The 13,599-nt window shown below is 38.4% G+C and overlaps 1 protein-coding gene across 2 annotated transcripts in view; it reads left to right on the top strand.

The window, feature by feature from the left end:
* The window catches only part of GRIN2A (glutamate ionotropic receptor NMDA type subunit 2A), a 193,950-nt gene that overhangs the window by 139,864 nt on the left and 40,487 nt on the right, over window positions 1–13,599 (top strand). For both annotated transcript variants that reach the window (XM_056338121.1, XM_056338122.1), the window contains exons 10-11: window positions 1,990–2,219; window positions 8,707–8,867. In XM_056338121.1, coding sequence (XP_056194096.1) covers window positions 1,990–2,219; window positions 8,707–8,867 — 391 coding nt within the window. The remainder of the gene's footprint in view (window positions 1–1,989; window positions 2,220–8,706; window positions 8,868–13,599) is intronic.

Raw genomic sequence — 13,599 nt, forward strand, 5'->3', positions numbered from 1 at the left:
CTATGTTTTCTCTTCATTTAAAATATGATTTCTTGAGGGCTTATACACTCATGTTTGCATTCTAATTCGGTGGAATAAAGACATATAGAAGGGTAAGTGATATCAGAAAGTCATATTCGGGCAGTGTTTGGTTAGTATACTGTATCAGTTATAGTGTCAGCTTAAACAAGTATTAGAATATGTTCTACAGACTGCTGACACTTATGAATTCAGTTAGTTCAGAAAAAATTATGAAACTGGTATGGTTTGGTGGATAACATGGAAAATAGCAGTTACGTTAGATATACTTTTATATAGCTCCTACAAAAAGTCTGGTGAACTCAGCCTTGAAATGAGGCCAGTGGCAGAAGGGCATCACTTCTTTTTGTGTAGCATCCATGGTTATAGAAACTTCATTTTCAAAATATACCAGTACAGCAAATTTAATACAGAGCTTGCCTTTCTCAGTGAAAGCTGCAGTTGTATATTATTAGCACTTTGACCTGAGAATGAGGATTCCATGTACTGTGGTGCCCTCATCCTTCCCTTTCTTTACTTACAGTTGAGAGTGCAGCCTGTTTTTAATTTCTAAATCCTACTTGCCTTATTTTATAAAAAGAGATCTTCCAGCTTGGGGAACACAGTTCTGGAGACTATTACAAGCTAACGGTAATAACTGATCATTTAGTGTACTTACAGCTACAAAAGCATATGATGCCACTAGCCCATCCTAATTTAGCTCTAGAGACTGGCCACAAGTCCAGCTGCTGTTCATTTGAAACATGGGAAGCTTAAAATAAATGGCAATCTTTATGTAGATTGCTCCTTTCCCTAGGCATTCTTGGCAGAATGAAGCTCCATGGTGATAAAATCTCCAGTAGCTTAAAAAGAACTTTAGACTGCATTCTTGGCATATATTTTCCTTATCATTGTTGCTCAGAAAATGCATATTATCCCTGTATCAGCTAAGTCTTAAATGGCTCTAGAAGGTACTTTCATAAACCAAAAGTCAGCTCCATTGTGTTTGTTTTACTGCACTCTATCTTCTTAGCACTGCTGCAGAATGGAAAGAGGATAACTAAGATGTGCTTGATTGCATTGTGAAAAATTTGCACTGTATTAGAGCGGATTTCTGCTGAAATGAGAACATGCACTGAGTATACCCACTTCAGGTTTTATTCCTTTAATAATAATTATATTATTATTAAAATAAATTATAATTAAATTAATAACTGAATCAGAGTTTGTAATACATTTCTGCCACTATGTGGGCATGAGGGCATCGTGCTGACCGCTTCTTGCTTTGGGATGAATAAAAAGCTAACTGAAAACAGGAATAACAAAAACGCAGAATGAATTAGCAGGGACAGGATTAGCCTGAATTAACCATGGAACTGGCTCTGAACATGTGAGGTAGCCAGAGGCTGGTTTGCTCTAAGTTACGTATCTATACAGGTAGCTCCTTTGTGTCGACTTACTGATGTATCCTGAGTCCAAAGTTGCTTAAAAGTAGGTGACACATGCACACATTTTGATCTTAAATACGCTTACATAAACTTCAAAAAGCATGATGTTGGAAGACTGGAGATAATAAAAAATAATCTGGGTGAGAAAAGTACTAGAACTGAATCATTAAGACTTAAACCCAGTTTTCCATTTTGCACGTCTGCTGGCACAGAACACTGGAAGAGGCAGCACTGTGGGGCGTACCTTACTGCAAGAGATGTACCAGTTTGCTTCTCCAAAACTCTGCTTTCTATTTTCATTTTAAAACTTTTGAACTAAATGAGGCATAGAAAAATATTGAATTTTTTTTACAAATCTGGAAATTAATGTCATTACAATAAAGAGTACCTATGGTAAATCCCGTGATTCCATTGAGAGTACATTAAATATGCATTGAAATATTTTTTAACCATGTCTTTGTGAATAATTTGTTGTTGTTACGTAGGGTATCTTGCCAAGGTTTAATTTAACTGCAACTTGGATAACTGCTTTTTGCAATGACAGATCCCCACGGACCATCCTTTACCATTGGAAAGGCTGTGTGGTTGCTCTGGGGCTTGGTATTCAACAACTCCGTGCCTGTGCAAAACCCCAAAGGGACGACAAGTAAAATCATGGTGTCAGTTTGGGCTTTCTTTGCTGTCATTTTCCTGGCTAGTTACACTGCCAACTTAGCTGCATTTATGATCCAAGAGGAATTTGTTGATCAAGTGACTGGACTGAGTGATAAAAAGGTAGGTCTTCAGCTCAAAAGAGGTCAATGTCCATTCTTCACAATCCTTCTACAAATTTGTACTTTGTGCTAAAAAATACTCTGAGCAAGATAATAAGCTAAAACTGGACAGTTTCATTTGAGTGTAACCCTTTATTAGCAAACTTAACACCCAAAGCATGAAAATATGAGATAGTTTTCAAAGTCTTTGAGTTGCCTTTTCAAAAGTAACTGCATTAATTGAAAAGTACCTTTATGTTGTGATTAAAATTATGTTTAATTAAAAGGAATACTTCCCCAATACACAAAAGCCTGAAAAATGAAAAAGCCAGTTAGAATGCAGGGAAGGCATTTTTAAAATTATTTGAACATCTCTGTGTGAAATATTAATAATATATTAATTGACAAAAATTTCATAAAATCAGCAACTATCCAGTAATTATTGGAAGCCAGATAATGCTCCTGAATAAATGTCTTTTTATTTTTATGTAGTGTGCAAGGAAGTTATAGAAAGAGTTTGTTTAAAGTGGTACTAGCAGAAATGAACAAAGAGAAATGATAAAAAGTGAGCCATATGGTCTGTGAATGTTTGATTATTTTACTTGTATAAAATGACAACAGTAAATAGGAAAAATAAACAGATAAAATTTGGGGGGTTGTGTTATCACACTGAAGTGAGATGTACATTATGGAGGATTTTATATATTGGAGGATATTTTGATGTGTTTGTGGAAGATGCTTTCCTAATTCAAGAACTTCGGTGAGGATTTCACGTTGAGCAGCAGACTGACAGTTTGCTTAAACCCTACTGGAGTTTCACTGAAACTGACAAATAATAAATATACTTATTTTTCATATTCAAGTTCTAGCTTGACTGAACTTTCTTCTGCTGCAAGTACAATTCCCGGATCTTTGTACTTGTGAATTTTAATCAATAGCTTTATAAATCAAAAAGCTAGCAGGTTCGGTGTTTGTTGTTTTGTTTTGTTGATTTTTTTTGTTTGGTTTTGTTTTTTTTTAAAAAAAATCATTTGTGTGACTGCTTTTTCATAGCTGTATTGCATAGAGGGATTGCAGTCCATTTGCAAAATTATTGTTGTGATGGATATGCACAACATACATGAAGGGCATGCTGTTTGTGCCTAGTTGTTTTAAAATGAAACTAAATATTGTCATTGGGAAGTAATAATTAAATACAGTATAGCACAGGGGAGAACTTCACCAGAGACTTTTCCCAAAGGACAGAAAAAAAAGAAAATTGTTATTCAAAAGTGACAGCTCTGATAGCCTTGTGTCTGTTTTTTGTTTTAGCCACTTTTTATGACCAGCCTTTGATTGATCACCTGAAGTATCAAAGCATGAATTGCAAACATGGCTAGAGGAAAGACAGATAAAAAGAAACAAGAAATGATAGTAATTTTGTTTTCATTAAGTTGTGTTGTCACTAAACCTTTGAAAGAGTATAAAGACTGTTAAATATACTCTGTTTTAGGATAATATTCTTAGTATAAGACAGATAAAAGGTGTTCTTCCCTTGGGGATAAAAAAAAGCATTTGAGAAATGCCTTTCTCCTGTTTGTGAGAAAGTACAGAGTGTTTTCTTGGGAAGTCTTGGCTTTGGCAGGATTTGGCCTGCAGCTGGCACAGCACTAGCATTGGGTCTGCCAGTGCACCCTTATCTTCCTCTCCTTGCTGGCTGTTCGCCACTCTCACCTATGGGCTGGGAAAATGTCAGTGTTTGTTCTGTAGCTTTTGGGTAATAACTTCCTTACTTTTGTCATTTTTCCATTCTCTCTTCTAAGTAGGATTTTATTTCCACAAAAATCAAATAAAAATAGAAAAATACTTGAATCAGAAAATACCATCTGTTTTTGTGTGGTCTGCTGATCACTTGTTTGATTTGTCACCTTTCGTTTTATTTTACAGTTCTTCAGATTTTGCCTGAAGCATATAAAGACAAATCAGGGGAACCATGACTTTCCCAATTAATTTAAACAAGCTAGAGGTCCATAAAAGCAGTGATCTAAAAACATTCTTCTTGTCCTACACAGGTTTTGCCTCCTCCACAACCATGAGGTTTCTTGGATTTTAAAAATCCAAATAATTAAGGATAATTTAAGGGAATATGGTCTGATTCATGTTAAATTATTTATCATCCCTCTCTGCCTTGTTGCTGTGAGGTTGTTAGCAGGAGAACAGTTCTGGAACTTGCAACAGTTTTATTGCTCAATAGAGAATGCTGACCCTTGCCGCAAGAGCAAAGCGGTAATAGGGAAAGGCCAGTAAGAAAGGACAGAAGTATGGGTAAAATTAATTTTAAGTAATGTCTAGAAGTCTAATAAGTTTCTGAAAAAACTTCTGTTGTTGGTAAATCAGTGTACTGTTCTTGCCCTTGCCCTTTTTGCCTACCGCCACAACTGAAGAGTCAAGCTTTTTTGTCAAAGTATTCCCAGTAAGAGGTACTGGGGTTTCTCGATCCAGCTCCGTATGTGACAGACTACAGAGGAAAGAATGCACAGATAGATAAACTACAGGAGAAGAGCTTTCTCTGTCTGAGCAGTCATCTCTCGCCTTCAGCATTCAGTATCTTCCCATTCAGGAAATGTGTTACACTAGCGTGTTTCACCAGGTTTGTGGAACGCATGGTAATGTGCTATTTACCCTTTGGTTGAAGACCTCTTGATAGTCTCCTCAACCTTCATAATGTTGCTAGTGAACTTCTGAATGCCATGTCATCTATGTGTCACCCAGAAATACGTGGCACAGCATGTACTGGAGTTACTAGGGGTGGGTGTTAATAAACTCCAGTGACTCAGAAAATGAGAAGAAAATTATATTTTGACATTCCTGTGTATGTAAAAGACTTTCAAAAGCTTTGTGTTCATAAAAAGGTACAGAAAATTAGTCCAAAAGTATCCAGCAAAGCTGGTGTTCATAGCACTTGTTACTTTTGAGACTGTGCCTTTTTCATGTAATGAAATAGAGACAAGATTACTAAGGGAAAGTACATGCCAGTGGACAGAACTGTCTTGCAAAGCTTTTATCTGCTGTGATTCTTCCACACAGTTGCATTTAAGAAATGCCCCAGGTGCGCGTGGTCTAAGGGGTTCTTTTCAACCTTAGTAGGAAGCCTTAATTATGCCATTTACAGGTTCCTTATTTTTGCAAGATTTACAGTATTCTTGTAATTTTGGCTTTGTACCTTTGTGCAATAAGATGTCACAAGTTCTATAGTTTCTCAGAGATATGTATGTGTGAACGCAGAACAGGCTGAGGTCCAAAGGCAGCATGGGATAGTTAGGGTGACCCTCGTATCCCAATCCATCTTTCCACTTCAACATTAGACCTTTACAGTGCTTTATGAGGGTTATCAACTGCATTTCAGTATGCAGTCAGATGATTATAATAGCCTTACTAATAGCTATGTTTTTCAAAGATCAGAAATCAGATTGTCAGTGGTTTCCATCTGGTAAAACAAGAAAGCAGAAAGTTCAAATATATGTGTTTTTCTATCACTTCAAACCAGCCATAATTCCTTTTAATATCTGTGTTAGCCCACGGAGAATATTAACTATTTTCTACTATTTTAGTAATGTTTTCCACAGCACCTTAAAATACTCCAGAACAATAACAAACAACTGCCCTGAATGCCAGCCTTTTCATGCAAGCATGCAGATCTTCAGATTGTCAGTATTTAATGTTTGTGAAAGATCATGTTACTGACTTAACAGAATTGTCAGTTTTATCGAGGCACATACGTAAAGCAGAAGCACAAGACTGGAGTTTTGTTGTCCAGTGCCACAGTTCTGGTAGCTGGCAGAGCATGGGGAAACAAGAATGAAGTGCTGAGTCTTCTGAGTAACAGCAGATCTCTCCACAACTGCGATTCAAGCAGGGGGCTTGTGCAGTCAATTTAAGGGTTTTATTAATGATTTCAAAAAATCAGCATTTCAGAAAATGTCTAAGAAGAAAATTACTTCCTAACAGACATGATGTATTTTATTTCCTATCGTGGAGATTCAAGGACAATAAGTACATGTAGAGACCTGGTCCTTTTCTCTTTCTTGTCTCGTGCCTGCTGCATAGATCTTTGCTGCAGTCCCAGAGCCTGTGTGCTTCTCCAGGACACGCCAGTTCAGGCAACATAAGTTTAAAATTATTGGTGAGAACTTCATACACTTCTAGTTTTGGGTGCAGTGCTAGTAAACAGATTGTAAACCCTTTCTTCTTTACAAATAGTCTGTGAGCAGGCAGTAGTAGCAGACAATCGTTTCAAAATTATTATATCCTTATGACTGTTAAAATGTGTTGGTTGGGTGTCTTGTGCCAAGAAATTTCAGTCTGTGGATGGTGTTTGGAACTACTCATCTGTTTGTTATCCTTGTGATCTTTGGATGAATTAGTACTTTTTATTAATCTCTGCTCACCTGCAGAAGTATCTTTGTATTCCATGAATGTTCAGTTTGGGATAGATACCTCAATTCATTACCTGTTCCTGTGGGAGGAGACGCCTCCCAGCATCTTAAACATATAATGAATGGTCTTGGAAAGTGAGAGTATTTACAACCAAACTCCATTTCCAAATTACTTGGATACTCCACCATAATCTCCTTGTTCCCCTAATTCACCTGCCATACTCCAGGATTAGGAATTGAGCTTGTGGAATGTTCACCACAGCTGAATTTCAAAAAAAATGTCAGCTGTACGAGCATCAACAGTTTCCACAGGTCTTGAAATCAAAGTTGGTTTTTTTAATTATTTTTTCCAGTTGTATTGACTGGCAAATCTGATACAGATATTAGGAGATACTGGAGCCACCTCACAACTTCAGGGATTCATTGCCTGTGGATTAAAATAAAGTTAATAGCAGGCCACATCTATATCAGTAGAATCTCTGGACATATATTTAAGAGCAGGGTTTGTTTCAGTTGCTGCATAATAAACTCAAAAAAGGAGACAGCAAATATAGACTAAGAACCATGACTAGAACACAGTGTAATTTTAGTGCATGGGTCAATTAGTATGTGTAAAGTAATAGCAAAGTAATAATTTAAACAGTAAAGCTGTGAAAAGGGAAAATGAGAAAAGTAAGACATCTGTTAGCTAAACGAATAGAGAAAAATAGAGTTCATTCCTTTATGCTTTGTCAAAATATGCTTAATTAAAATGAAACATTTAATTGTAGTTCTGTAACATGAAAATATTGTTGCAGCAATAATTTCACAGTCAAGGTTTGATGGAATTGAAAATGCTCCCAGGTTTTGTATAAGCCTATTTGTATTCTCTTGGCAAATTGGCACTGGATCCTGGGAGTTCTTGATGCACGGAGACTAGAGTTTAAAAAGAGAAGTATTACATAGGTAGCCCAAAGAAAGCAGCGTCTATATGAATATTAGCCATCTCCTGCAACACAGGGTGCATAGATTTCTCTTCAAACTTTAACAGTGAAAACAGAGTTCATTTTACCTTGGATTTCATGGGTGACTACTTTTATCGATGCTCAATTGAATTTCCACATTAGCCAATAGTTCCTCTGATTTGAGTGACCTTTTTAATGTATTTCTTAAAGAATCATTTTAACTTAATCCTAGTCACTTGGTGACAGGGAGATATTGAAAGGGCACATATAAAATGTTCAGGTCTGTTAGCAAAAGTTTATCTGAGATTATCTGAATGATTTCCAAACTGAAACCTGGGTGTGCCCTGAGCTGGTGTTACCCCTTTGCAGATACCCCCCGGCTTGTCTGTGCTGATGCAATAGCCATCGAGAAGGCGAAGTTGTAGAACAAACCGGCCGGCCCTCAAGCGAGTGGTCTGTAGTTGTCACTCATAGGAAGAAGTAGGGACTAGGACTACAGGTGTGAGAGCTCCAGAGGCCCTCTTCATGTCAAGTGCCATAGCTGCGGAGCCCCGGGGGACGATGCAAAGGGGTGTATTCCCCTTGAGGCACAGCGGTGGAAGGGAGGCCGGCCCTGGGCCTAGCCCTGGCCCTGCACACGGGTTCCCTGCAGGCACCCCGGGCTGGGCAGTGCCTTGGGCTCCCTGTGCAGCAGGGCAGGTGGCCCTTTCCCCTTCCTGGGGTGGGAACCCTCCACGTCTCAGCCGAGGTGGGACCGTTAAATGACTATCAACTAAACAGTTTCCTTTTGATCGCAGTTTGCCAGTGCGTCGGCTTGTAGTTTGGGTTCTCCAGGGAGATCCTGGCAGATGAGGAACACCTTCCAGCACCTCTGCTCCCGTTTCTGCTGTCCTCCCATATTAAAATGCATGGGAGAAAGTCACATTAGAGTGGCAAAACTAATCTGCTTTTACTTTGGATATAGATGTTTCTGTTAAGTTCCATCAGTGCAAAGTCACGATTTCTGGTATAATAGAGATGAATTAACCCACAGCATGTGCCTAGAAGAAATTTGAGGCAGTTTATACAGCTTCTGGTTTCTGCAACCTGGAATCGCCCTCCTTCACGTTTTGAATGCCTGAAATGCTTTGCTTTTCCCTTTTCTCTCTAGTTCCAAAGGCCGTATGATTATTCACCTCCTTTCCGATTTGGAACTGTCCCAAATGGAAGCACAGAGAGGAATATCAGAAACAACTACCCTGATATGCACCTTTACATGACAAAGTATAATCAGAAAGGAGTTGAAGATGCCTTAGTCAGCTTGAAAACTGGGTAAGCTTTTTTTCATGGATTTTAAAGAATACTGTAGACTTTGCAGAAACTGAGAAATATTGATCTGTACATACTGTGATACTGAACAGACTGGTGTCAGGCACGCTATGTACTACATGGCTCTTTTGTGTTTTTTTAACTGCACTGCACAGATACCAGAAAGGAAAATGGTTGCCTGCGATTTGTATGACTATTTTAAAATTGCATGGAAGCTTCAATGTCCTATATAAAGCAGATTCAAAGGCAGAATTAGCATTTCTCAAATTTAAAGGGAGATGGTACAGATGGACCCGGATTTGGGTGGGGGCTCAACACAGAACATGGTGTTTTGTACAATCCCTCATTATCTTTGCAGAACTCACTCTCAGGAATGTGCTTTTGCAGGGTGAATTTCTGACAAAGCTTGTTTGTCTGGCCAGCGTGCAGCTATTTGTTATTTCTCTTCAACATCCCATCCCTTTGGTATGCTTTTAGGTCCACTCTTACATTTTCTTCCCTCCTCTAATCAGCATGGCCCTGTACATTTACTGTTACATCTGAAGTATGGACTTCAATCTTCATGAAACCTGTTGAGAAGAGATAGTCTCAAATGTACTATCTAATCCTGCTTCTGGAAAACCTGGTAAATATTCTAGCAAATATTAGGCCCATCTCACCTGCTATTATTTATGGAGAACACAGGACACATTTTTTCCTACACTAAATTAAGCTGTTACTTTTGCTCCTTTTTTGGGAACTGCTTGGCCTTTTAATTTTTACTTTCTATCTGCCAAACATGTAGGGGATTGTAACGTATTTCTTATGAAAAATCCCTGAAGTCCCCAGATCTTTCCTTAGAATGCAGGTTCCCTTCTTTTAATACTGTTTCCTTCTCTGCTGTCTCTGTGTTGCTGCCTGGACTCCCTCTGTTGCTCTTTCTGAAGGCATTCTCAGATGGCATTTATCAGGCATGGTTTGTCCCACCCTAAGATAGTCATGTAACATAATGTGAGATGAACCTTGCCCAAGGTCTTCCAAAGTGGACGCAGATCACCTTCTCCAGCCAAGCCTGTGCAGGTTGTATTTCATGGGTGACTGCTACATTGTGCATTATAGATAGTCTGCTGAATGCTACCATTCCTGCTGTGAATTTTGAAAGCTGCTGTCCTTAATTTCAGCCTTTGCTAGGGCTTATTCAGTTGGATGGACAGTTTATTTAGGTGGCGTATATTCCTTGTACTTTTCACCAGCCATTTGTACTACTGAAAGCCCTGAAAAACTGCAGTTAGCTTTAAAATCAGGGCACCTGTCTGACAGTTAAGCATGAAAATGCGGGGGCTATCTCATTTCAGGCAAGTTCAAGACATCCACTAAAACTCAGGCTGGCTGCTCCTGTGCCAGCTGCTGCTCTTCCTCAAAAGCTTTAGTCCTTTTGACAGCATAAGCTACTCATTTTTTATAGATTATTTTTTTCCCCCGGCTGGAGTTTCTTTCCTCTTCTAAGTGATTTCTCAGTGTGGACACCCCCAGGTGTCTGCCTTACTCCCCTTGACTGACATTTCTGTAGCAGATGGTGCAAATAAGCTGCCATGTGCAGTGTTTTTCAGATCAATATAAATAACTGCTACATACAGCTGCGCCTCTTCATATTTTGTCTGACGGCACCTACAGAAGGATTAAACAGCATGCCACCAGCTGCTTTCAGACTCGTATTCTTCAAAAACATAATTTTTCACTTTTTCTACCAAATTTTCTGTTTTGTTCCTCAGTATTCATAACTTTTTCTCATTTTATGTATACCAATGCTGTATCTTCTTTCTTTCTCCCTCATGAATTATTTCACCAGATAATTGCTCTCTTCCATATAAAGTTTGCCCTTTCATCCTTATCTGGACTTGATCAAGCTTTCACCTTCCCTACTGTGATTAATCCCATGATTTTTAATACATCTTACCCCACGGAGCCTACGTTGCTGTCACTCTTTTGAGGATGACCTGTCTTTCCTTTCTCAAACTGCTTCTGCTCTTAAGCAAATATATGTGAATTTCTATTTTCCTCTTCAGTATGTATGTATTCTGCTTACCTTATTACAGATATTTTGTCTGTTTTACCTTTATCTCTTGTCAAAGCTCTTCCTGTAGTTTTCTTCTTTTTCTTTTTTCATGCTCATCATTGGTAGCATACAACAAGCAATTTTTAGTACATACGGTAAAGCCTGCTGCTTCTGCGCAGCTGTGGATACCTGGTAATTATAGTCATAAACTACAGACCTGGGAAGGACTTGCAAGGATTGTCTGGTTCATAACTGCTGCTGTGAATCAAAATAAATAGTACGTGTGTTATTCCTGAATAATGTTTGTGTAAACTGTATGTATTTCCAATATCACTTTTAAAACTACTTTTGATTAATTGAAGACATAAGTTTTATTCCTTATATATAGTGTCTGATTGTAGTTTTAAGATGGAGCAAAAAATGCCAGCAATCAGGCAATATCTAATGACTGACTAATGCTATACATGTGGCATCTGATCTAAATAGAATCAAACTATCAGGTAGTCTCATCACAGGTCAGTCTGGTTTTGTTGTATCTCAAACTCTTAGGCCTTTTGATCAGCTTTGATTAGTGTTAGCCTTTTGAGATGTGTTGGGAATATCCTGATCTTTGAGACTGTTGTGTTTAATACATGCTATTGGGCTGAACTGGAAGGAGACAAGATTCAGATGCACAGATATCTTTAAGGTGTCTTTTTGGCTGCAGACATACTCATGTCCCTTTCCTTATTCTGAAAAGAAATTGAAAAGCAAACTGGGGTTTCTATCTTCTTTACAAGAAGTGAAAAATCAGCTGTTTCACCCCAGTCACTAATGTGGCCAGGAAAAACCTCAAGAGCAGAAATAAGGATAGAAATATGTATAAGTGGTTCCGTCTTCGGGAGGTGAAGCTAGGAGTGTTTCAGAAACTAACTTACAAGGAAAGCATCTGCCTTTGTTGTTTTTTTTTCAATCACAACAAACAACTTTGCTACATGGGCAGTAGGCTTGGACCTATCTTGTTAAAATAGCATCAAAAATGTTTAAGATCATTCTAGAAGGAAATCAACAGGGAAATGCTACAAATCAAAATGGAAATTAGATTTTTGCTTTAGACAGACATTGACGTTGTACCTGCTCCTCCAGGTGACTTCCCGGGGGGGATTCATTGCAGCTTACTCATGAAGGCTTGTTGCTATCGATGGTGAAGGCAAATTTATCAGCTGTATGGGCTTTTCCCCTTTGTTTGATAAGAAATCAACCTTTGCTTCTGAAAGTATTGAAAAAAATATATAGTCTCAGTAATATCTGGCTCTTGTCAATAGCGTTCTTATTTCTGAGATGCACAGATATGGTCTCAGAAAGCTGCTGAAACACCATTTGAACAACAGCAGAACTTTCTGTATTTATCACTTCAAGGTATCAGTTTGCAGCCAGGCCTATTAAAAGGCAGAAAAACTCATGCACTTTGTTATTGAAGTACTGCTTAGTATTTTTCAAAATGGCAAAATGTTGTCCCTCCTTCGATGCAATTCAGTACTGGAAGTAGTCAGTCTTACAAGCTTGTCAAAAAATGTACTGGTGTTTTTCCCTAAATTTCATGCATGTAAGGGATCAGCTGAGCCACATGTGCTGTGCTACCTGCAGAGCATCAGATTGCTCTTTAGGCAGGAACTAGCAGCTCAGGAATTCTCCAGGGTTTTTTGTTCCTTTTCCTTAATGAATACAGAAATGGCAGTTATCTTCCTGAGCATTATTCAGAAGAGTGTAGTCTGTAAGACATTAGCTAATATATTCTTGGTGGGTGCAGTCCAGCTCTGTTATGGCCTTGGTGGCTTCTCTGTGTTCTTTAGACGTTTATTGATCAAATAAAATTCTAAAAATGCATCACAAGCATTTCCGTCTATGCTGCATTAATTAATCTGCATTTCTACAACCTCTGTACCAGAGAGACAGATCCTATTGATTTTGCCACTTGAAGAGAGAATAAGTCTTCAAAGAGGAAGTAGTTTAATTATTGTGTTATGTTTACTGTTGCTGCTTGGGTTTGTTTGCTTCTGTTTGTCTTGCTTTAATTTTCCAGAACAGGTTACAGTTAAAGAATGGTATCTTTTTACAAGTATAACAACCTTACCTGTTGTAATTCTTTGGTGTGGGTTGCATCAGCTCATAGCTGTTGAGTTTGCACATGGTCTTTCTCTGTGTATGAGTGAATGTTCATACAGCGAATGCTGTAAAACTGTCAAAAGAGGAAAATGCAATGGCAATAAATTGGAAATGCATTTCATGTTCTCACCTTTGCACCAGTACATCTTCACTGGAATGTTGTCTGGGATTTAACTACTAATGGCTAAAATTAGAATATTTAATTGGCAGAGTCTATTCTGACTGTAGGTAAAATGGGTAACTTTCACTTCCCTATTCCCCGTCACTGAATCCATCTAATTTTTTTCTTCACTTTCTTAATTTTCCTGGATATGAGGCCTGCAGCTGAGTATCATGCAATATGTATCTTGTTTCAAGGAAGGAGATGGTCTAACTGATGCTGTGTTACGGCCACATACTGATGTGAGGACTTTATTCCTGTTTCATCACAAAAAGCGGAGAATATAACTTGTTTCAAGGAAACTGCAGTAATGACTCCCTTATGTTCCACAGGCAAGCAGCCCCTTGTTGTACAGCTGCAGACCCCTCTCCGTCGTGAGTGGGTTTGTTTTTATT

The sequence above is a fragment of the Falco biarmicus genome, chromosome 4 (genome assembly GCF_023638135.1).
Source record: "Falco biarmicus isolate bFalBia1 chromosome 4, bFalBia1.pri, whole genome shotgun sequence".
Classification (NCBI taxonomy): domain Eukaryota; kingdom Metazoa; phylum Chordata; class Aves; order Falconiformes; family Falconidae; genus Falco; species Falco biarmicus.